At 42.0% G+C, this 25,832-nt stretch overlaps 2 protein-coding genes across 2 annotated transcripts in view; one reads left to right on the forward strand and one right to left on the reverse strand.

Moving 5' to 3' along the window:
* Window positions 1-4,537: 4,537 nt before the first annotated feature.
* On the forward strand, window positions 4,538-10,323 carry LOC309713246 (S-adenosylmethionine synthase-like). Its single transcript, XM_082544718.1, has 11 exons — window positions 4,538-4,612; window positions 4,733-4,846; window positions 5,220-5,730; window positions 7,164-7,241; window positions 7,744-7,866; window positions 7,982-8,094; window positions 8,198-8,341; window positions 8,674-8,892; window positions 9,104-9,286; window positions 9,734-9,867; window positions 9,965-10,323. Exons 3-11 carry the CDS (start codon window positions 5,646-5,648, stop codon window positions 10,065-10,067), a joined length of 1,182 nt encoding a protein of 393 aa, XP_082400844.1. The 5' UTR covers window positions 4,538-4,612; window positions 4,733-4,846; window positions 5,220-5,645; the 3' UTR covers window positions 10,068-10,323.
* Window positions 10,324-10,365: 42 nt separating this feature from the next.
* LOC309713247 (transmembrane protein 150A-like) overlaps window positions 10,366-25,832 on the reverse strand; it is a 28,637-nt gene continuing 13,170 nt past the window's right edge. Inside the window, exons 5-8 of the mRNA XM_082544719.1 lie at window positions 24,737-24,804; window positions 21,651-21,778; window positions 14,388-14,565; window positions 10,366-12,802 (exon numbers count right to left, since the gene is read on the reverse strand). Of these exons, the coding sequence (XP_082400845.1) occupies window positions 12,558-12,802; window positions 14,388-14,565; window positions 21,651-21,778; window positions 24,737-24,804 (619 nt within the window). The 3' untranslated portion in view covers window positions 10,366-12,557. The remainder of the gene's footprint in view (window positions 12,803-14,387; window positions 14,566-21,650; window positions 21,779-24,736; window positions 24,805-25,832) is intronic.

The raw sequence follows: 25,832 nt of genomic DNA on the forward strand, positions 1-25,832 counted from the left end.
ATTAACTTCAAGTTCTATGATAAATCAATACGAAACTTAAATACGTTTTCCAACAAATTATGATTGTGATTAGGGCTGCGTTGTCTATGTATAACTTTTACATAAGTAGATTTAAAGTATAACTATTGCCAAAACGCAACCTGGGCTGTTTTTTTTTTTTTGTTTTTTTTACTGTATCGATTTTGATGTGCTCAAATTTATGCCCCGGCCCCCTAGTATTCCCATTCACTGGCTATTGACCACAAAACAAAATCACGGTCAATCTCAAAAACGGCTTGTTTGTCGTAATTATGCTTTTAGATATATGTTTGTCTCGTTTACAGTAAAAAAAAAAAAAACTGAAAAAAACAGCCCAGGTTGCATTTTGACAATAGCTATCCTTTAAGAACTGTATATTTTACACTTAAGAAATCATTTATCATTAGATCTGGTTTTGGCAGCACGTTTTGTTCATTTCTGTGCATTTTGCTCAAGCACTGATCAAACTTTGTCCATTTTTTTTGCTGCAGAGGGGATCCTGCCAGTCCAAAGTGAACTCCTGATTGACATTGAAGTACTCCTGCAGAGCTTGTATCTTCAACACCATGCGCATTAGAAACTCCACCGAGTCCTTTCCTTCACCAAGGCAGGACCCAGTGACTCATTACTGTTGATAGGTCAGGGGCAGGTAATATTTTGTTTCATGTTTAGTCATTCCTCCATGGATTACCAGCCATATATATGGACACATGCTGTATTCTCAAGATCTATGCTGTTTTGTAGGAATAGAGAAAATAATATGTTTAGTCTGTTTTCAAATGGTATGTCAAATTTTCTCATTGTTTCAGTAATATTCTCTACCTTGGTTGTATATGAGCATCTTTAGATTTTTCTATATTTAGCGGTTGCAAATGTAAAATGTACGGTAAACCATTTATGTTCCTCATATTGTACTGTATTTTTAGCGGTAAAATACCGGCAGCTGTGGTTGCCAGGAATTTACCGTAAAATGTATCTGGTCAAAATAAAATGCTGTAATTTGTTATACAATTTCACTGTGTTTTTTACTGTCAAAGGTTTTAATAAGGTTTAACATATTTCTGTTATTTTTACAGTTATTTACAATAATAGGGTCTATCCTATTACTGTTAAATTAACAACAAATTACTGTAAATATTATTATATTATTACTTTTTTTTTACTGCAAATATCCGTAAAAAGCTATGGAAAGTTGCATTTTTTACATTAAATTGCTGTATAATTGACAAATGTATTTGGTTTTTTCTATCATGATTTTGGTAAAATAATACGTTGTCTACCTTAAAAATTAGGGTTACAAAACCAGTATACCGTATTGTCTTTTACAGATTCCACATTTTTTACACGGTATATTCCTGGCAACCACAGCTGCCGGTATTTTACCGTAAATTTGACAGATTTTTTTTTACAGTGTAGAAGGGGCTCTCTCGTTGCAGATTTTAACAATCTCTTACCAATCCTGTGATAAAATGGAAAAATCCACGCCGGGCATCGGTCTCATAGATGGAGTTGTTGGAGTCCTCCTGTGAGCTTGATGCCCTGCTCTTTTTATTGTGTAGTTCTTGTGTTCCATCACTGCTTGATTTTTATTTACTGGTCTTCTTTCTGAAAGCAGCTGCAAAAAAAAATATACATGTCTACAGATGATTATTTACTATAAATCAAAAAATAGTCACTTCAGTGTTGTCTGTCTGCCTTACCACTACATATTTCAAATACAACGAGGGTTTCTAGACAAAAACATGGCTGTGCCATGGGCTCCCCGGTGTCACCTATTGTAGCCAACCTTTACATGGAAGAAGTGGAAAGAAAGGCTCTTGGCTAAAGGGAGAGTACCCAGCCACTGGTACAGATATGTAGACGACATCTGGGTCAAAATCAAAACACAAGAAGTGGAATCCTTCACTGCGCACATTAACGCTGTGGATAAAAACATCAAGTTCACCAGGGAAGACACAAAGGACGACTGCTTGCCTTTCCTGGACTGCGCTGTGCACATTGAAGAGAACGGCAACCTCAACATTGAAGTTTACCGGAAGCCCACACACACGGACTAGTACCTCCTCTTTGACTCCCATCATCCTCTGGAACACAAACTTGGAGTCATTAGGACCCTACACCACCGGGCAGAACATGTTCCCTCTAAGCCTGAAGGGAAAAAGAAGGAACACACACATGTAAAGGAAGCACTAAAAACATGTGGTTATCCTAACTGGGCGTTCTTAAAGTCAGCAAAGAGGCACAGAAAAGAAGACCAGACACCAGCGAGGGAGGATAAGAAGGACAGACGCAACAACATTGTCATCCCCTATGTAGCCGGTGTATCAGAGAAACTCAGGAGAGTTTTCTCCAAGCATGACATCCCGGTGCATTTCAGACCCAGCAACACGCTCAGACAGAAACTGGTTCACCCGAAAGACAAAACTCCTAAACACAAACTTAACAATGTGGTGTATGCTGTACAGTGCAGCGAGGAATGCCCAGACCTCTACATTGGAGAGACCAAACAGCCACTTCACAAGCGCATGGCACAACACAGAAGAGCCACCTCCACAGGACAAGACTCAGAAGTCCATCTGCATCTTAAGGATAAAGGTCACTCTTTGAGGATGCCAGTGTTCACATTTTGGACAGAGAGGACAGATGGTTTGAAAGAGGAGTGAAAGAAGCATCTATGTCCACTGTGAGCGACCATCTTTGAACAGAGGCGGTGGTTTACGACACCAACTCTCTGCCATCTATAATCCAGTTCTGAGATCCTGTCACTACCCGATCTGTACCGGAAACCCGATCGGTACCCCGCATGCGCTAAAAGGTGTCTACTTCTGGTCGAAGCGTTTTACGATAGAACAGAGTATCTGTTAAGATGTTAAGAATAATAAGTATCTCTTAAAATGTTTCCAATAATGAAACATTTCAATATAATGTAGACAAAAACTAAAACTAAAAAGATAGTTACGGATCAGGACTCCCTGATCCTTACTGCGCATGTGAAAATTCTGACCATACAAATCGGGTCTACCCGATCCTTGCCACCTCCAGAGGAATCTTGGTCATTTCACCATTAACCCTAGAATACTATCGCTAAAAGTAGTAACACCATCACTAACGCCAGGTGATTTTATACCCAACAAAAAGTACTTCTCATCAAAATATGACAACACATGACAAATTAGAGTGGTCTTCTTTTTTTCTTCAACTGTGCCATGTCTAACAAAATGATGAGAATAAAAGAAAGAAAAATCTGTGTTGCTCTGGACTCCTCTGCAGAGCTGCAGTTTAAAAACTTTAAGCTGTGTTTAAAGTGTTTAAAAAACACTTTCTCCATAGCTTTCATCACTGGTAGATCTACAGTCTGAGGCTGGAGCCAAACAAACCTGCAATATTACAAAACCTGTTTTGATCAAGCTCACGAGCAGGATGAAGATTTGGGGAAGGAGGTACGGCTGCATGCAGGTTTACTGTAGCGGCTCAGTTCCATCAAAGGGTTTCCACTAATTTAAATATATTTAGCCAGCAGGGAGAAGCAGACTTACTTCTTTGTGCCTGCGTGTGATAAATCTTTCATGCCTTGCTCCAGAAAAACTACTTTGATACTCTGAGGTTGATGTGGAGTGTTGGATATGGAGCATCTCTTACTGCTCTCCTCATTGCTGTTGTGGTTTTCTGCTGTTTCAGGTTGGTTTTGACACCAGAAACCTTTTCATTAAAGGCTGAAAACGACCACATTGAAATGTCAGAATAAAACATTAAATATGCTTGTGAGAGTTTCCATGTTAGTGTAATTGTAATATATATATATTTACTTTATTTCTGCTGTAAATTTGGAGTTTTAAACAGAGCTGTATGAGAATTGACTCACTTTTGGAGGCAGCTTCAAGTGGCAACTAGAGGAACTGCAGTTTTTTGGCATTTGCGTTAGCTATTAAAAAACAAACAAACAAAAACACTTAAGCTAATGCTTGTTGATAATTGACTTTGGTTAATTGACTCATGTTGTTTGGATGAGCAGAGGTTCATAGCAAAGGCTGCAACCCACATCCTGCTCATTATGGGCAAAAATAGTCTGAGCATGCTCAAAATGTGCCCTTATAGCGGCCCTCTTCTCAAAACAATAACGTTATAGCTGTCTATAAAATCCTTCCTGGGTTACACTGTCTCCCAGGTGTTTCAGCTGCAGTACAAAGCAGCAGTGACCTGCTTCACTTCTTCACTTCTGTTGTCTAACTTTTCCTGGTTGCTGGTGAAGGGCCTGTATCTGCACACTGTGCTGCTCTTCAACTTCATTCAAACCAGGAAGCTGCTGTGGATGTTGGCTGGGGTCATTTTGGTCATTTTAAATAATTTCTTTGTCAGACACAAGATTAAAGAGTAAACAACCACAAATATTATTAATCATACTATGATCAGCATTAAAGCATTAAAGTGCTGATTATGTTCAAGCTTAAAATGAAGTTCCTGAATCTCGTGACCAAAATCACGAGTGTTCAGATTATCTTTCTTTTGTTTTATGGACCACAGATAAACTTTGTGATCTTCCTGAACATCAGCAGCATCAGTTTTCAGAAGATGAAGAGCACCCACGTGAACCAAAGTGAGATATGTGTGTACATGTTACATGGGGTTATTGATTATCTTAACATCTGTTTTGTAGCCCCCCCCCCCAACATGAGTGTTTTATATCTGTCTCCTGCTGATCTGCTGCCCTCTGTAGGAGACTCGTCCACTCTACTCGCCTCCTTATCCCTGTTTGGCTTCACCATGTTGTGTTCAGCACGTCACCATGGGTCCTTGACTCTACCTGGAGTTAGTTTTAAGCTCCTTCCAGGTAACGACCCAAAAAGTCCTAAAATATGTTGTCAGCTATTTACATTTTTCATGTTGTCTCTGGGTTTTACTGGAGTGTTGTACTGATTTCTAAATCGAGAGGTAACTTTGTTTTTTGCAAAAATGCATCTTCACAACATCAAGATTTGTCAAATGATCAGCAATAAAAAACATGACACTCTATTGATTGCATAAACGCAAAGAAAGACTAATGAGTATCGTGTGTTTTATAGCAACTTTGTATATTTTTATTCTTGGGGGGGCTAGCAGTCTAGTTCATTCATATTTTCATTCTTTTCATCATCTCTGTTTGTCTGAACTCGGAGTCGGCGAAGTGAAAAGGTCTCATTAGCAACTGCTTCATGTGTACACAGGCACGGACGCCCCATCAGAGACCTCAGGGGCCCCCAGGTACAAAGAAACAAAGGGCAGGCATGAATGGATAGGTGGAGGAGCCACACAGTAACCCTCTGATGAAATGAATTCCTCCTCTGCTCTCTGAACCCGAGTTTGATGAGTGTGATAAAGTGAGACCATTCAACACAGGGAGGGTTTAAAAAAGGTCTCCATGTTGAAAAAAGCATTCCCACCCTCCCCGTCTTCCTGTCTGAATGGCCTAACCCACATGGTTCACAGAGTGCCCTCCCCCCATGTGTATGTTGTCTTTTCCTATTATAGCGCAGAGTTATCCGGCTGCACGGCCGTAGGACTCTGGTGTTGGATGGCACCCGGCCTGTGCGTGTTTCTGGAACAGCTTTCATCAGAAAGACTTCACTCCTTCAGTCTGCACAGCCCTCAGAATGAATTCCACAGTGAATGTGAGCGATGAGCATACTGCTCATGACTTCATGTTTACGTCCGAATCTGTGGGAGAGGGACATCCTGGTGAGTAGAGGAGTGCTGCTCATCATGTGAGAAACTGCTTTGAGCGCTTCAGTGATCATTGATGGTTTTGAGGAATGCGCAGAAGCCTGATCGGTGCTGCATAAAGTCTACAGTGCAATAGACTCAATACTTGAAATGTGCAATTCACTTGTATTTTTATTTTTTATTCCTATTTATTCTATTTATCCCCTTTGTATATTTTATTTATATTTGTCTCTGTATTTATATATGTGTGTGTGTGTGTGTGTGTGTGTGTGTGTGTGTGTGTGTGTATATATATATATATATAACAGTTCTGTAACTGTAACTTTGGTCGTTGCTGTGCTTTTTTTGGAAGTCGAATTTCCCAGAGGAACCCACCCGAGGGATTAATAAAGTTCTATCTTATCTTATCTTATCTTACTTTCGTGGAGCCACACGGTGCTGATTTGCAGAGGAGGAATCCTGGACTGAGAAAACTTCCACTTTAGTTCCAATATAAGCAGAACTTGTGTTTTAAGCTGAACATCTGATGAGTCACTTTTTTGTCATGAATAATTTTTACATCTGCAGCTGCTGCTGGAGCCATTTTTGTGGTGCAGACATGTGACGTATGTTCTGTTAGGAAAAATGTGTCTTCGGCATAATATAAATTATGTCATTTATAAAGTAAATAGTGCAGCTTTGCATCTTTTCTTTAATTTTCTAACAAGTGCATGTTTAATGCACTGCAGATGTTTAGCTTAATCCCACCAGGAAGTGGTTGAAGAGCAGATTTAACCTCATCACACTTTGCATTTTTACAATTCTGCAGAACGCAACATGTGAGCATCATGTAAAATAATCAGGATAACAGCTAGATTTTATAACATCTTTGCTGATGTGTAAAAATGGTGCTGGTTCACAGATAATCCCTTATATCAGGTGAGTTTTGAAGACGTGTGCAGTGAAAGTGTCAGCAAATATAATTCATTTAAAATTACACATAAACATGTGCTTTAAATGTAAATGTGTAGTTAAAACAGCAGCAAACCAAACATTACAGATGGGGAAAATCCATGTTTGTAATTTAAAAAAAACAAACAAACATGAAAGTTTCACCAACAATAAGCCGATAATATAATATTTCTACATTTTTAAGGGTGGTGTAAAAAATGTTCATCATAAAGCAGGAGAGTAAATTGAAGTTACAGAAGCTTCAGTGCCGTAGTGCTGATACAGTTTGGGAGTGCTTTGATGATGGAGTTAGAGTGTACCGTGTCACGCTGGCGTGTATTCACCAAATCAAGGCTATTCATAGTCCTGTAACTGCCAGAGGGAACGGGGTGATATTTTCAGGCTCTGCCCAGATCAGGAATCTGGCATGTGCAGTAAAACGATCGCACGACAGACCGAACCAGCACACATGCAGATATTTATGCCTTTTAGACTTCTCCTTATTCTATTTTTTCCAGATAAGATATGTGACCAGATCAGTGATGCTGTGCTGGACGCTCACCTGAGGCAAGACCCTGATGCTAAGGTGGCTTGTGGTGAGTTTGAGTTTTTGTCCACCAGAGGGAAGCAACACACAGGGAAGAGGGACATTTAAGATGGATGCAAATGGTAATAGTGTCCATGACATTGGTTAAGTGAGACATTAAAAAAGGAGGGTGGGTTGCAAACAGGCTTGCATTTTCTTTTGACTGTAGTGGGAAAAAAATCGCCCATCAGAATATGTCATGTAATAAATGCAGGTGTGATAAGATAAAGCTTCCCACACCTCAGCATCTTTTGTTTGTATTTCTTTAAATTATATGTCTATTTTTAGTTTATGGAATGAAAAAGACGATATCGCTGGTTCTGCTGCAGGAAAACTCCGTGAAATATTCATTAACAGCAGTGATCCTGACAAAAGAACATCACTTCCCAAGCAATTCAATTCACTTTAATCCAGGACACCAGCAGTATTACATCAATAGTCAGGAAGGACATTCACATCTGATGGCATGAATACACATATGCAGTGTGATGTCCTGTGTGTGGATGAAACAGAGACGGTGTGTAAGACGGGCATGGTGCTGCTCTGTGGGGAGATCACGTCTCGAGCCAACGTGGACTACCAGAGAGTGGTGAGAGAAGTCATCCAGCATATTGGTTACGATGACTCGCAGAAAGGTGAGTGAAGTTTTTAACGTTTTGGCTGTAACTTCATCTACACTGGGATTCCAGGGAGGAGAAATGCTTTCAAACGAAAACATCCCTTTACTTCTTTTTCCTCTGTTTTTCCAAGGATTTGACTATAAGACCTGTAACGTGCTGGTAGCCCTGGAGCAGCAGTCACCTGACATCGCTCAGGGAGTTCATATCGATCGCACGGAGAGCGAAATCGGAGCTGGAGACCAGGTCATCTGAGCGCTTACATTTCAATTCTGGACTGAAACACCAGTTTTTTCTTCTTCAGAATATAAAGTGCTGCTCTTTGACTGTACTCGTGCTGCGTGGACAGGGTCTGATGTTTGGATACGCCACAGATGAGACAGAGGAGTGCATGCCCCTCACCATAGTCCTCGCCCACAAACTCAACGCTAAGATGGCCGAGCTGAGACGAAATGGGACGGTCCCCTGGCTCCGCCCAGACTCAAAGACACAGGTGAGGTCAGAGTAGAAAACTGTGTAGACATGCCTGAACCTGCAGTGTGAGGCAGCCAGGGTGGCATACTTAATGGCATGTTTGTTGTGGAGAAGAAAGCTGAAGATGCTTCCATGAATCCCCACGAATGAGGTCCAGCAGCCTTCATTCAACTCTTCATGTCAGCTTTGTTGGGCTCTGCTTTAACAGTGTTATTTGTGAAGTAGATTCAGTAGAAGTAGCTCCCTCGTGTGACACACCCGAGTCTCGTTAAATCAAAGTAAAAGGACTAAAAGTGGCAATGCATATTGTTTTGCTACAATAACATTAACATAATGTTCACCTTTCCGTAGGTAACAGTTCATTACGCCCAGGAAAATGGCGCTGTGATCCCCAAAAGAGTGCACACTGTGGTGATCTCCGTGCAGCACGATGATAACGTGTGTGTGGAGGAGCAGAAGAAGGTGCTGAAGGAAAAGGTCATCAAAGCCGTGGTGCCTTCACGCTACCTGGACGAGGACACCATCTATCACCTGCAGCCCAGCGGACGCTTTGTGATTGGAGGGCCGCAGGTAAAGAGCCGAGAACATTCGAAGTCCCCGAATACTGTTTACGTTGATGTCACGCAGCATGAGGATGCTGGCAGTGGCTTTTAGTGCACAGCTCAAATATGATGGGGTTCAAATCTAATTTCATAGTTTCAAAGTTTAAAAACAAATAATGTAGTGAAGATCTTGCTTGCTTGTGTGCTGTGTGGATATAAATCTTTGTGATTTCTCTCAGGGTGATGCAGGAGTGACGGGCAGGAAAGTCATTGTGGACACGTACGGTGGTTGGGGGGCCCACGGGGGCGGAGCTTTCTCTGGAAAGGACTACACCAAGGTGGACCGCTCGGCCGCCTACGCTGCACGCTGGGTGGCAAAATCTCTGGTGAAGGCCCAGCTGTGCAGGCGGGTACTGGTGCAGGTGAGACCTCGTTCCAGTTTAATCTTCTCCAAAAGGTTTCTGAGATGTGTGCAGGATGAAAAGGCTCAGAAGTCTGTTTTCTGAGTCCTTTTATGTAAATCATTCTTTTGGATTTTTGTGGGACTCATTTTTCTACATATTTAAGGTGGAAGCTGTTATGCTTGTCATTACTTTGCGGTTCAAACCTTCTGCTTGTGAGGGGAAACAATCAAAAGGCTTAAATAGAGAGGGATGGTGGTGCACCAAGGTCCAATTAAAAGTAAATTAGAATGGTTTTAAACTGTGAATCAAGGAGTTAGTTTCTCCTTTTTTTGGACTTTATAAATAAATAATAATAAAATAATTGTGGAAAACCCAGCAGTACGTGGCACTATCACCAGTGGTATCACCATCATCACGGTGGTGATAAAACAACATGTTCATTAATCACATGCTGTGTTTTTCCAGGTGGCGTATGCGATTGGAGTGGCCCACCCGCTCTCCATCTCCCTGTTCACCTACGGCTCCTCTCCAAAGAGCGAGAAGGAGCTTCTGCAGATCGTCAATAAAAACTTTGACCTCAGACCTGGAGTCATAGTCAGGTCAGGGTTGCACCCACACCACCGCCTCAGTGTTTTATAATCTCTGTCCAAATCTGTTAGACTGTACTGAATCTATCTCGACTGCTTGCTGCTGCAGAGACCTGGACCTAAAGAGACCAATCTACCAGAAGACTGCATGCTACGGACACTTTGGCAGGAAGGAGTTTCCCTGGGAGGTCCCGAAGAACCTCAACTTCTAGTGTGTGTGTGTGTGTGTGTGTGTGTGTGTGTGGTGGAGTCCATATGGCCTTTGTTCATTGGTCTGAGTCTGAGGTGTGGGTGGGTCAGAGGTGTTCCAGCTGTAGGTGACAAAGTCCCTAAATGACAACTCTGAAGCATGAGAGATATTTACACTTTAAATCTAAACTGTTAAAGAAAAAAATAAACTGAGTGGATGACCAAATTTTAAAGGAGAAAAACCGTGCATGGGTCATGTCTTAAGCGTTTCAGTGAGTTTTTGAAGAGCCTGTGGGGATTCTGCACATGTTTGAGGTTTTCTCGCGCTCGTTTATGACTATTTCAGTGACAAACTCTGACAGTCAGCTAAACCTCTTTGAATAATTTTTATCACAAGCGTCTCAGTTTTGCCTGGATAAAAATGAACTTCCATCCACCCAATTAAGGGTCACTGGGGGGCTGGAGCCTTTTCCAGCTACTATAGGGCGAGAAGCACGGACAACACATTGAACTCACATTCACATCTATAGACAATTTAGAGTCACCACGTAACCCAACTCTACTACCTGCATGTCTTTGGACTGTGGGAGAACGCCGCAGTATGCAGAGAGAACCCACGCAGACACAGGGAGAACGTGAAACAGCCAGATGGTGGATTTAACTCAAGACATTCGGGCTGTGAGGCCACCGTGCTCCCCTGTAAAGGAATTTATTTAACATGAACAACAACACACATCTACCAAAGACGGATGACGTCAGAGGACATGGAAGTAGACAGTCTGAACTGCATCAGCTGATGACACCCTCACATCAGCTGATTTTTGTTTTTAAAAGACAACTTTAGAAGTCAAAATGACTCCGAAGCGTCTTTAAACCATACATAAAAACAATTTTTTTTAATCAACTTGCTATCAGGGGTGGGAAGGTGTACTAGTATCTGCTGCTCTTGGAACTTCCCAAGGTTTAGCCAACTTTCCCCTACATGGCTTGGATGTGGCATCCTGCTCCTGTTACATTGCATGGAAAACACCAAAATGATTTTGATGAGAGTTTGAGGTTAAAAGAACAAAAGCTGAATAATCTTAAAACTTTTCTGCAGGTGTATAAACTTTTCCTCAGGCTTCATGCAGTTTAGTACGATAACGTGAGGTTTTTAATGAGATGCAGACGACCAAAGATGAAATCCAAATGTCCCAGAGAGGCTTCATAGGTTAGCATTTATTAAAGTTTAAAGTTAAGATTTTTCTTCCTGCATGCTTACCAGAATATATATTTTTTACTATCAGTGTAGAATTTTTTTGTTCGTTTGTTTTTCTGTTAGATACAGATGGGTACAAATTAGGGAAAAGAAACAAAACACTAAGTTACTTTGGCCACCGTGTGGCGCCAAAGGAGCTCCGATGCGCGTTGGTTTTGCTTCAGAACTCTGCAGGAGGGATGGAACAGTTCTTCTAAATGCCAGTCATCATTTTGGTCTTTTAATATGCGTTGATACAAAATTTCACAATTTCTGGTATTCATCTCATCAAACCAATATGTCTTCTGCATGGGAGCCTTTTCAGTTTCATCAGGATGGAAATGTTTATTCAATCAGAACAACTTTGTACTGATTTGCAGTGAAGCTTTCCTCTAAACAGACCTCGAGGATCTTTACAGTTTAAAGCTCAATAAACCTGAGTCAGTGGATTCCTGTATATCTAAAGCTAACCACAACCCGTTATGTGTGCACACACTGCATCATTTCATATTAACTGTTTTATTGTTTTACTTTCAGTGTACATTCTAAGAAATACAATTTGAATAAAGTATTTCCGCGTATGATGAAATTAAAGATGTTAAACATATCAATGTTTCACCTTCATAGTTTGGTCCCATTAAAGAGAAATTATACAGCATTTTTTTGGGCAATGAGCTGAAATGAGAAACAACAAAAGACAAAACAAAACTGAGCTTATCTGGGAAATATGAGAGAGCTACATGGGCAATGTTGCCTTAAACAGTTGCACCAAGTGTTGAAATTCAGCTTAGAATAACATTTACATCTTTAAGCTACTTTGATAGGAGAGGCTAGTTGTCGCACATGAAGCCCACCTGCTGTCTGATGTTTGTGGAAACCCTCATCTTGCGGCGGAGGTATGGAGAGAAACCTGATTGTGTAACAAAACTTCCTGAGTAGAAACAATGCAAGGCTCCAGGACTGACGGCGCGCAGCGAGGAGCGACATCTGAGGCACTTTCAGAGACCGATTGTTACTCTGAGACAATTAAACCAAACATTAAGGACTGTGGGTGTGCTCGTGTGTGTTTCTTTGTTGGTGTTTGTGTTCGCACAGGCATTGTTGGTTTTGTGCAACGCTTTGCAGGACAGAAGTCTGTCAGTCTTTGGTCACTGCTGAGGAGAGCAGCTTTGGCACTTTGTAGTAGTGAGTGTGGTGATATGCAGGGTGCAGCATCCAGGCTCTAGACTCTGTTACTCTTTCACCTCCAGTTTTTCTCAAACACACCGTAGTTAAGTCACAGGATCGATAAGCTCTCTGGCTGGTGGTGGCCGGCTCCGCCGACCTCTGTCTTGTGGTCAGAGGTGGAAAAGCTCTGCATCGCCCCGCCTTTGGAGAGCACCATCAGGGTGTCCCCCGACATGCCCCCAAACTCAAAGGCAAAAGTCCCGTAGAAGAACATGATGATCGAGCAGTAGATCCACTCAAAGATGGCGGAGGCGTGCTGCAGGGCATAGCTCTCCTGGCAGAAAAAAACCCCACCTGGTGATCAGAGGGTTAAGGCGAGCAACGGCTGCACAGTGGTTCAGTTTGACATTGTTTTTATTGCTCACGTACTGAGATGTACTGGTCGCTACTTTGAATTCGGTCCTGTGCTGTTAATATTAAGATGGCTTCACCATCACATTGACCTGTGGTCAAACCTGACCCTCTAACACAAAGGCCCACCTTAAAAAAAGTGATGGTTTACCTTTACCATTAACAGCCAGTAAAAGGTTTCCTGTGTCTGAATGCAAGCCTCACATAGACTCCAATCAATACCATCCATACATTGATGACCTGCCTTTTAAAGGTGCATTGCAGATGTTTTATCCCTAAATGTTTCCTTACAGACTTGACAGCAATAAACTCATCAGACACATAATCTTCATGACCAAAAACTCCAAGTGAGCATTTGGTTTCAGTCATGTTTGTAAATGGTAAATGGCCTGTATTTATATAGCGCTTTACTAGTCCCTAAGGACCCCAAAGCGCTTTACATATCCAGTCATCCACCCATTCACACACTGGTGATGGCAAGCTACATTGTAGCCACAGCTGCCCTGGGGTGCACTGACAGAGGCGAGGCTGCCGGACACTGGCGCCACCGGGCCCTCTGACCACCACCAGTAGGCAACGGGTGAAGTGTCTTGCCCAAGGACACAACGACCGAGACTGTCCAAGCCGGGGCTCGAACCGGCAACCTTCCGATTACAAGGCGAACTCCCAACTCTTGAGCCACGATCGCCCGTAAGGCTGTAAGGCTGTGTGCTCTCCAGCAGGGGGGCAATGCAACATACCATACATTATAAATGTGCTGGATTGTAAACACTATAAAGAGCGACAGTCACGTGTGCAGACAGACAAGAAATTAGTTTTATACTAATGTGCTGATTTATTGCAAAAAGCTGAGTTTCTCAGGATTTATGCACAAACAAAGCCAGTTATTGTGAAGCAAAATGACCCTTTTCTCCCTAATATATCCCTGCAACCCATTCATGCTGTTTTAAAGGTTTGATTAGCTACAAATGCATCTTTTAGTAAATTTAGGGGAACAAACTGTGTTATGTATAATGGATCATAAAGTAACTACTAAAGTGCTACCACACTTACAATTATGTCATTAAATATGTTAAAAAAAGGTCTTAAATTCTCTTCTTAATGCAAAAGTCATGTAATCAGTACTGTAACAAGTCACTTTCATTACTTTTAAGAAAAGTAACAAATAATGTGCAGTAATACATAACCTTTTTTTGGCTCATTTAACCATCATGAAAGAGAAAGAAAAACTATAGTTATTAAATCTTATATTGACCCATCCATTCACCCTGAGCTCCTTGTTCCTGTCTCTGTGGCTCCATAAATCTACAACTTACGCTGCCATAGGTCCTACAGCCACTAGAGGGTGCCATGTCTCGAAATAAATCTTTCTCATCCAGCTCTGACACAACCCTGCAGGGTATCTATGCCACTGAATGTGGTTTTAAACAAGCAAATAAATAAATGCAAGCAACCTATGTGTTAGGGAACTGTTTCACTAAAAATGTACTGTAGTGCTGGAAGAAACACAGATAAGCTTCAAGGATACTGAGCACCAGGGCGATGAGGGCCAGCAGGGCCATCCCCACTCGTATGTGACCTATCCAGTATTCCTCCTGGGTCTTGGCCAGTCTGTAGGTCAGAGCCGACTGAAGGCACACAAACAGCATGCTGGAGGGGAAGGCGACCCCAGCTCCCACGTAGTGAAGGACTTTAGCAAAATCCACCTGAAAAAAAAGAAAACAAAACAGGCGGATAAACAAAAACTGTTACACTGAGGATCTGGAAGTAGAAACACGGCACGGAAGAGAAAGACATAGCCGGTCTTTCTCATCCACTATGAGAACTATGAGAGCACGGCGCTAACACGTTAACAAGCAACCCACGCTAACGCGCTGACGCCGTCCAGCCCCACGCACGGGGTGATCCACGCTAACTCGCTAACTGTGATTTGCAGCATTAATGCGGTTATGGCGTTAACGTCATTTTAACGAGATTAACGCTGACAGCACTATTTTAAATGCAACTAAAATCCTCCTCTTTTGTGTTTAGGACAAAATAAATTCATGTGATATCACCAACTGTCTTTCATAATGCTCAACATCATCATATAGCAGCCACTGTTTGACTGATGTGAGCTCAGCACCAGGCTTTATTAGATTTTCTGCACTGAAAATCACGTTAACCGGAGGATGAACACTGCCACCCTGTTGACTGGGTGAGGTTTAAATTTGTTGTGTAAACCAAAATATCTTAACAACTCTGGGAAATTTGTGTTATATTAACAAATGTAACATAAATCAATTACTGGATGTATTTCTCTCAAATACGCCTTCAGGCTTTAGTACAAATCTGGAGATGGAAGTTTAAACAAGTCCTTTACTCAGCAGAATATCATTTACACCTCACAGTCTTCTTGTGGGAACATCAGGACAAAACAAAGCTGATAGAAATGCAAACAGAGGTCATTGTGACCCAGCACTGTTACCAAATCATCTGTCACAGGAAGCTGTAATGATACTAATTTACAAAGGAAGCTGGATCATCACCATTATCATCTCTGGCACTGGAGGAGGCGACACGGTGTCAGCTCGAACTCCACACATAACAAGCCGGAAGATTACCCGTCACTGCCATGAGCTCATCTCGTCTCAGCATCACAGACGGAGGAAGTTCATTTTTAATATTTTCTCCTGCAGTCTGTGAGAGCACGTTTTCAAATACAGCAGCTGATTTTATGACGACACATCTCCTGAGCCTGGACTTGTGGTTTATTATGGAGAAAAAGCAGCGGTTTAAGCCGTCTGACCACAGGGAAGAGACCCAGAGAACAAACAAATACTCATTCAGCTTGAGTTATAATTGTGCTTACCAAGCATCTGAAAGTTTTTTGTTCATGAGCTACTTTTATGTGGGTCGTATCCTCTCATATTCATCTCAGCATTAATTATAAAACTGATTCAAAGAGAAGGGCGAGCAGGAAGATAGATAAATCTTCACATACGAACAGAGGAAGAGGAGTCAAATGCAGGACAGTTGACAGGTAAGCTGAGGCTGTGTAAAATCCTAAAAACAAGCCATGTTCATATACCAAAGGGCAGTCAGGGAGGCCAAACAATCCAGGCAACAGGTCACACAGAAGGAAATAACTACAAACACAAGGAAAAATACTGAGAACACGAGGAATTGTGCGGCAGGAGGTTTATGTCCTGAGGACACTTATTAGAAACAAACAATTACCAAGAAGGGGTCACGAAGAAAGACAAGAAGTAAAACTGACAACAGTGTAAAGAGAACAGTCCAAAAAAGGACCGCCTACCTGCTTTTCCTAACCACTTTTCCTCGACCTCGACGGAAAACATCACGAGGCGAAGGAAAGGAGCGAAGGAGAAATGATGAGTACTGTGCACAGGGATTATTGTCTGCCATACAGAAACTACAACACCCAGAACATGGACTACAAAATGTGTTTAACACAGCTTTATCTTTATTTTGTGAATTATGGTGCGTTATTATTCCCACGTGTTTTTGCACTACTGTATCGGCCTGCAGGGTTCTCAGTCAGATCCACACTTTGCTCAGGTCATCTGCTCAGCTTCATGCTGCAGAAGCAAGTATCAGCAAACATTTCGATGGTGTTTCCTACGTCCATCTTTATTCAGTGTCTATGTGTGATTTAAACCTTATTGTTGGTGCTAACTTTTTGGGTTTTTCTGGTGATTGTGACGACTGGAATAAAGGTCATAAAACTCTTCTGACTAATAATAAAGAGCCTTCAAAGCTAAAATAACTCCCTGGAGGTCTTGAAATGATCTTGAAAATGTATATATGAATTACTGTGTCAGGCACTGTGGAATAAGACCTGGGACATGGGATGATAAAGGTTTAAAAATGCAGACATACCACCGATGAATGAGACCACAATAAGCTCTTTGTGGAACGATGCATGATGCAGAACAATGCTGCAGAAATTTTCCTTTTCCACGCAGACTCTTGGCCGCATCATTCGTGATTTCCTGAAACTCCAGTTCAGCATTCACCCTTCTTTCTCTGAGACATAAACAGACTGGATGAAGCTGTTTATCATTGTGTCAGAGCCATGCGTGCTTCTACAGTATATGAGCCCATATCACTCAAGACGTCTGCCATGTTTACACTGTGGGAAACACTGCGATTCATTATATAAGACCGAGCATAGAGGGGGAGGGAGGAGGGCGCCACGGCCAATCGGCGAGCAGGGGAGGGTCGCCCTTAATCGATGGTGGGCGAATGGATGAAAAGAACTGAGGCTGCACTGTGCAGTGACGCTGAGATGTATTTGAGGGGGCCCACATGTGCAGAGACAGGGCAGCAGTAACCTGAGACCCCAGCCTCCCTGCATTACTGTGACCTCTGGCAGCGTGCACACGTGCCTGAATATTATCACTTCTATGTCAAAACAGCTCAGACGGCCGCCACATGCACACGCACAGTAGAAGCTGAAGTACTCCGATCTTTTTAATCAGCCCACAGTTTGTCTACTTTATTCTATTGGGACTTTATTTGCACAAATGTTGCTGGATCTGTACTTTATTTAGTCTCAAAATCAGTGCAGACGTTGTGTTTACGTACAACCAGTACAAGATGACACACACTCACATTGCCCTGTGAGTTCATTATGCTATCACTAGTTGTGCAGCTATAGTCCCAGATCAGCTGATCATCAAACCACAGCTCATCCAACTGGTGAATCTTTGGCCTGCTATATTAGCCGGCCCACAGCTGCTGTGTCTCTGCAAGCCACTTTGCAACCCTCCTCCACCTGATCTGTTCATGATGTGTCCGACTGCTTCACCTCCTACCTGAACTAACGATATGCTCAATTTTGTGCATCATGTTAGCGCGTTTCAACAAAGATGATGCAGTTTTGTTTCCACTGCAAAGTGGCCACTTAAATATGTAAAACTGTTATATGGTGGTTGTAAAAACCGTCAGTTAAATCCCTGTTTGTTATTTTAAAAACAAATATTTTAAAAACAAAGGGGTGAATATGATGTTAAAATCAGGCTACATCAGTGCAGTTTACATGTAGTGCAGTGGAGCATTTAGCAGCTAATGGGCCTGATATATATATATATATATATTTAAATCAGCAATCACACAGCAAGAATCAGCTGGTTCTGAGCTCAAGGACAACAAACCTTCAAAGAACAAAATGGACCAGAGCACACTGATCACATTAGAGCCTTTACATTTGCAAACATTACTTTTGTCTCCCCTAAAGTATCTGAATCAGTGATTACAGGTTTAAATTAAAGTTAATGTAATGCACCTGTGTTTGCCTGCAGTGACAAGTCATAATATGTGATAAGAAGATTAGGAAAGGCAAAGAATGCAGAAATTATAAGGAAAATCTTTCATGTAATTTGTGTCTTTGAAGTGCTGTGAAGTAATATTAAACAATCCTCACATGTATTGCATATTAAATTGAGTGTAGGATACATCTAGAGCTGTAAAATAAATGTATTGGATTAAAAAGTCCAACATGTCTCAGTGACATGTTCTGCAGTAAAAATCAAGAAATCAAGTGACACAGTTGACTGCACGTAGTTTTCTTTTGCTTCCTATGCGTTTCTTTCCTCTGATCTGCAAACTAAAAACATTCATTATTATCGCGGTGACATTCAGACGCTGCACCGGTGCTGCATTCCTGGCAAAACCAAATCAGCACAGGTTTAACAGAAGATTTCGTGCAAGTCAGAACTTGAAGCACCAAGAAATAAAGGAGCTTGCGCTGTGACCCTAATGTACGCATGTGTGTCCTGAGCATCTGCTGTAAAAACCTACACGTTGGTGCATGTGTTGCAGCTCTTCTCTCTAATGAAGCCATCTTCTATGAATCAGAAGAAAAGGTGAGCCAAAGATTGAGCTTTTTTCTGAAAAATGAACGGGCGCTTTGTCGTGAGAGCGCGCCCTTACATTACACCACGCTCGAGTGTACCGAGGGAAGAAACACAGACGCACAACACGCAGCCAAAATTTTGTTTTTATGATCACAATACCACAGCGAGACAATTTCCAGACAAAACAAACAGAACATCAAAAGGAAATGTGCTTGGAAGCTCTACAAAGAGCTGCGAGTCTGCAGGAGCGAGGATCATCAGAGGCTCTGCAACCGCAACTCAGCAGAAACCCCGTATACGCCAATCCAACATTCACAGCGGTGCGAAAGGACATAATCCAGCTCGTAAGGTCGTAACTCGATTTTTCGAAGACTCGATTGAAATGGGAACGAGAGACAGAGTTGCAGTGCGTGCACGTAGCCACGTTTGCTGAACAATGGGCTGCACCGCAGGCTGAGGTGCACACTGGGTCATTGTGTAACTTCATGTCTTTGATGCTTGACGAGGCTGTGTGAAGCTGGAGAAGGGCTTGGTAACAGGTTTGTGAAAATAGTTATGAAAGTTAATGTTGCTGTAGGAAAGAGGTGTCAAACATAAGGCCCAGGGGCCAAAATCGGACCAGCAGACTCTCCAATCCACTGCACAGCATTCAAAAATGTGAAGGAACAGTAAAAGGACCGCAGCACGCCTCATTCACCGACTTATTCGCCTACAAGAACTTTTTCTACACCCAAGTCCTTTCAATCTAACACACAATTATTCTCTGCTCAAACAGCAGCTTCAGTCTCTTGTCCAAGATACTTGGATACCAGGGATCGAACCATCGGATGACCTGCTCTATGTCCTCAGCCACAACCAGCCCAAAGGTGTCAATTTTGGACTTTTAACTGTATTTTTATAAAGTTTTATAGCTTTACGTTTACTGATAAAGGCTGCACACATGAGTATCCATGTTACAAAAAGGTAGGTAATGGATGTAAGATTATAGATTAATAGATTAAAGAAAAAATGAAATAATGGAAAAGTTCCTGGTTTCTTAACATCTACTAAGGATTTTCTGTTTTTTATAGACAGATACACAGCGATGTACACATGGATACATTTTTACTAATCTTGACTATGAAAACCAACCTTTTTAAGGACTTTTAAGGACCCAAAATGATTTATTTGAAGCCAGGAAATCTGCCCTGAGCTTTATATAGAAGCTGACACGGCTGTTAAATATAAATTACATCACAACGATGTGATCGTGTCAGCTGCACTGATGTTCTTGGAACATTAACTGTATAAACAACGCGTGAAAATTACACACAGCTCTGAGTTTTTAACACTCGCTCCTGTTTGCTCCCCTCGCTGCCTCCTCTCCCCACTCTGGCCTTTCACAGCTGCCTTCAATCCACATTGGAGCCCATGGATGTATAAACACACCATAATCCCACCACCCAGGTATTAGTCAGTCCTTGGGAATATGCATTGGAGCCTCTACTGTAGGTTTTCTCTATTTACATGAGAGCCTTTAGTTGATACATGGCAGATCTTGCAGAGGAGAAACTGTTTAATAAAGGTTACTGCTAACTCAGTGTTTGCACAGACATAATTAATGAGATATGAGCTTTAACATCAACTTTATGAATGAAAAAATGAAAGAAGAGTCTCAGTCAACTTCAGGTGCAACATAAGGGGAGGAGTTAGAGAAAAAATGCATACAGGTTAGGTCTTTTATCCTGGTAACTCTGTTTTTCTCACGTCAGGATAAAAAATCTGTCCTGAAAAGAGCGTTTGATTCCAAACAAATACGGTCCCTCATATCATAGTTTGGTTTACAGTGGACTTAAATGAACAAAGTGGTGATCCTGAATGGTATCTCAAAGTCTGGATGCAGGTGAAAGTTGTTTCATTCAACAGACTGGTATGTGCTTCCCTCTTCCCTCAGAGATTAGCTGCCCATTAGCTGAGTTTCTGTTCTGGCTGAGGGGAGGCAGGTCAGTCTGACCTTCTTCATGGTCATCACTTAAATTACCTCCATGCTGTTTGTTACATTCAGGCCTTCTGCTTTCAACTGACCCATAAATCATGAAGTCTTATCTCTGCTGTGTGGCCTGAACACGGCATCAAGCCCGTTCTACCTCCTACTTCACTGCAGTAAATGTGGAAAAGCACAAAGTTACCCAGGTGTTAATACATTTTCTAAAACCAGCAAATGTTGTGTTGCAGGAAAAAAAAAAAAACAGTGCACCCAGATTAGTTTGTTTTTAGGCTACACATGGATTACAAGCTTCCACCTCAGTTTCAAAGAAAGCAGCTGCACAATAGCCGGAGGTGCCGTGAATCACACACAGTGAGATTTCCATCTCTGATTATGTAACTTACTTTTTGCAGCTTTTTTTGCAGGATTTTTGCTTTTGTATCTTTCACGTATAAATATCACCCCTCAATTGATGTTGTTGAACGATTGCATAAGAATGATTTGGGGCCTGTCAGGCCCACTATCCCAGTTTCTCTCCCCTGTAATGTCTGTAAAGTCGATCAGATGGAAAATTGGCAGGATTCTGAATGAAACTGGGACAGAGTTCATAAAATTTGAGTTAATTTAACTGTGAGGATAAACATTAAGTCGTTTAGGAATAATTGCAGGATCCTATCCTCTGAACAGAGTCTGCCTAAAACCACGTGCGACTCTTTTTTACAGGGATCTCTCCTAAAAGAGAGGAGTTAAAGTTTGCAGAAGAATAAAAAACTTCCACTATTATCACCCTTGATTTACATGAAGTGAATGATTACACAGGCAGGGATGAGAGCTGTGGGCGAAGGTCAGCGTGAACAGATATTTACTGTCACTGCTGCTCGTGTGCTGTGAGTCTATGAAAAACTGGGCTGACAAACATTATCCAGACTTTTTTGATCTCATTGACTCTGACTGGATTAATTACCTGGAAGTTTCCCACCATGATGAGCCCCGCGGCGCAGAGCCACCCGGCGGAGAGGCCGGCGGTGTTGAGGATGCAGTTCTGGTGCTTCTCGATCACGTGAGCGTAGCGCAGCAGGCCGATCAGCATCACTGGAGGAAGTGAGGAAAAAAGGAAATGACAAATCGGGAAGAAAGGACCGTTTTTGTTGGTCAAAAAGTTATGTAACCACATTTTTTTCTCTTCAAGGAAGAGAAGCTCACACTACAAACTCTACCTGAGGTGTTTATGATTACTCCAGCGGGATGAGCTCCATCTCTACAGAGCAGAAAAATAACCTCAGGGCAACAAGCATGAAGCTTAGTCCTCTCTGAAACTGATTTGCTTAGGCTGCTTGGAGGCAGCAGACAGAAGGCTTGCATCATTTGTACTAAAAGGGTGACGCTGCTGGTCCATTCAATTCACTACAGAGTCAGATTAACAGCACAGATAGTCTTACAAAATTCTGGCATCACTGGATTACAGTTTATAACAAAGTACATGTCCTCAAGTTCTTCACTGAAGTACTAGTTCAGTATACTTGCAGCTTATTTAAGTATTTCCATGTTATGCTACTTTTTGCCTCGATTCTACTACGTTAAAGATGCAAATGTTGCGTTTTGTACTCCACACTGTTTATTTTAAAACATTAATTCCTTCTTATTTTACTGACAGGCAGTGTACGGACAAAGGTTTTAGCCCACACCTCTTAATCTTTTAATTCAGGTGTTTTCAGTGCCATTGTCACCAGTGTATAAACTGAAGAACTTAGCCATTCGGTCTGCCTTGACAAACATTTGTGATGTAAAGGGTTAATCTGAGGGTTAAAGGGTTATCCTCCATGTAAAGTTACAGAGCGGGGACACAGAGTGCTGAAGCATCTAGAAAAATCCCCAGTGCTCTGCTGAATCAGTAAATGCAGAGCTCCAAACCTCCTCTGGCAGTAACATCAGCACAACAGCTGTGCACCAGGAGCTTCATGGCATGGCTTTCCAGGGCCAAGTAGCTGCTGAAGGTGTGATGTGCAGGGGAATCAGTACTAGTATCCTTACAGTATGATTATAGATAAAGCTACTATCTCCACCTGCAACATTGAAATGATCACCAGTTAATTTAACATGCATATCTTTGGGACTGTGGGAGGAAACTGGAGTACCAAGAGAAACGCCATGCAAGCACAGGAAGAACATGCAAAGGCAAATCAAATTTCAAGGTGTGTACCAACTCAGGTCCCTGCTTTAGCCACACCATCATTTTTGCAACTATAAGACTTCCAATGCCCAAACTGCACAGAATAAACCTTTAGTCGTGCTCAAAGCTAAAGCTTGATGATTCTGCACATCCCTGTGTGAGCAGATTCCTGATGTCTGTTTATGAAACGTCGCCTTCAAAGCTTCGCAGCAGTTTCACACGGCTCTCCCACCCTCCTGTCTGATGATCATGCCGTTCACATCTGGCACTCATCTCCCTGCAAACTGCAGAGAGCGACTGTTTTGATGTTCCCGTGGGTTGTCCAGCAGCGAGCACAGTGGTCCGTTTGTGGCGATCGAGTGCACGCCACGATAAGACTCCGTGTTTTGGGTTCTGGGTTAGGCGTGCGTTTCTTGGGCTGCTGCACAGCAAGAGTTTGACATTTACCATTCTTCTAACCTCACACTACACCTTTGAATTAAACAAACTCCCCCACCAATATAAACTGAGCATTGTTTATGAAAGGGGAATAAAAAAAGAAGGAAAGCTTTTGATGTGGGAGAAATGAGCTCGTTCACAAACCCTAATTTTTGCAGACTTCACCGAAATCATCCATAAAAATGGTAATTACAGGAACGAACTTGTTTTTCCTGTATTCCTGCAAAGAGAACAAGAGGTCCTTCCTTTAAGTATTTATCTATTATCCTTCAAGTCAAATTAAGATGTTGTCATTCCTTGACTTGGAAAGAGCACTGCTCAGCCCGGGGTCGGGACACCACGGACCAGGACCGCAAATTTACACACCAGGGCACAAATGTTTGATGCGCTTTTGCCAATTTAAGACAGATTTTGAGAGCTACGTATCAGGCATCTGTGGTCTAATGAAATAGAAAGTGACAAAAGCAAGAGAGCGAAAAACAAGAGAAGTAAAGTTTTCTATTAAGCTCTAAAGCTTATTTTTCTCAAGTCTTTGTCGCTGTTTCAGACTATTTTCTCTGATTTTCGTGTCTTTTGCCACAATGAAAAAACACCAAGATGAAGCCCTGAAAAACTTTTGTGCCCCATGGATGGAAAAACAGTGACTGTGTGTTAACAGCCAAGTTCTGAGATAAATCTGGTTCAGGGAAAAAGCCTGAGCTGGAACGGGTTAACAGGTTTTTAAACTTGCCCAAATTCCAGCATTTTCTCAGAAAAGCAGCATGAACCTGGTGTTCATAGGGGAGAGGTCACCTTAAATAAATGGCTCTGTATAGAGAGCAAATAGGCAGCTTCAGTCCAGGACACTCGGGTCAAAGGGTTGACAATATACTGCAAAATGTGTGTGAGTTCACGTTGGATCACAGGAAGCTCCCAACACCAGGAAATTGTGTCTGACTGAGGCTCCTACAGTCGCTTTCAAATCTGGAAAGAACTGCATTCCTTTGAGGCAAACTTCCATTTATGCATTTCCAAAAAGTTGATCAGGGTGAATTCCCTGAGTGTACATTATCAGAATCCTGGCAAACATTTTTAAAGCAAATATAGAAAAAGAGCCAATATACCCTCTGCACACCGGGCAACGAACCCTGAGCAAACCACAGAAAATCAATGCTTTTGGCACACAGAGTAGCTGTCCGTATGGTCAGAGGGTGAATGCTTGTGGGTCATTTTATTCAGAAAAAAGCAGTATCGATGGCCTAGATTGAAGTTTTCTCTCAGATTGAGGGCTGAGGCCAGAGCTGGCCGTGGATTCTGGGGAACAGAAAGTTGGCCGGAGCCTCTCCAGCTGAAAAAACAAGTCCTGTTCGACCAAGATGTTGGGTAAATATGTACGAGAGTAAAAAAAGAAAAAATACTATAAAAGCTGAATATTTGTAGACCAAAACCATCCTGGTTCTTACCCATAAAGGATCCGGTGCTGCATATGAGGCTGAAAAAGCAGCTTTCAGGTGGCAGAGTTCCACATTTACTACAATGGAAACACAGACGAGAGGAGGGTGGTTAGTAAGGGCTGTACTCAAACTACGACCCCCTGTGCTTGCTGTCATATACCCCCTTCTCCATATTTTACTTTTTTTTTTTACTGTGCACAACTGGAAAACCCATATTTGTGTGCTTAGCTGCTCTGTGATACTAAAAACCTGCCAGCATTTTTTCTATAAATATAGAGTCTTTGTGGGAGGTCAGAAAGAAGGACACACATCTGTATCTCCAGCTCAAAAGCATCCAAAACATTTTCCCATCTAGACACAATAAGCCGATTAGATTTTGATCTTGTCAGCAACACTTATTCAGCACCCTGGATGTTTTTGTGGGGGGAACATAAGACTTGTGAAGCACTTAACAAAAGCCTTTCTTTCTGCAGAGGTGAGGAGGAGCCTCGCTCGGGCAAGTGCGGACTTATCTAAGATCACGATCTTCACTGCAGCTGCTCGCCAAATATCACTGCAGTTTATCTGAAACCGGATTAGTTAAAGAAGCGGGCGACATCACTTTCTGGAGCTACATGTAAGACTTGCAAACCCTAAAGCAACAGTTTCAGCTGATGTTTGTAACGCTGCATGGAAACAAAAACTGATTTTCAGCCCCATGAACAGCTGCAGATCTCGTGGATTCCTGACAGTTCACAAGGATTTACAGGTTGAAGCAGGCAGGTTTTTAAACTCTGAACTTTCGTAGCTTGTTAGTCCCTATTTCATGGATGTCAGATGCTTAAATTGGGTCAATGAGCTTACACTGAGGGCTAGATGTGAGTTTGCTTTAATTTAATCCCCAAAATAAAAAACTACCTTGGATTTATTGGTTCATGTCCTATAAAAGCCTCTTTACCTGCACTTTAAAACAGTCATGCAGTAGCATTTCCTCTGCCTTATCTATCATGATGAAACTTTGTTTTTCCAGCTCTGACACTTTGATATTTGGCTTGCATAAATATATTCTGTGAGTTCAACGACTTTCTGAAGACTTTGTTTGATGTCCGTGGCTCCACATTTCTGC

This window comes from Aulonocara stuartgranti, assembly GCF_965226115.1.
Source record: "Aulonocara stuartgranti genome assembly, chromosome: 8".
NCBI lineage: Eukaryota > Metazoa > Chordata > Actinopteri > Cichliformes > Cichlidae > Aulonocara > Aulonocara stuartgranti.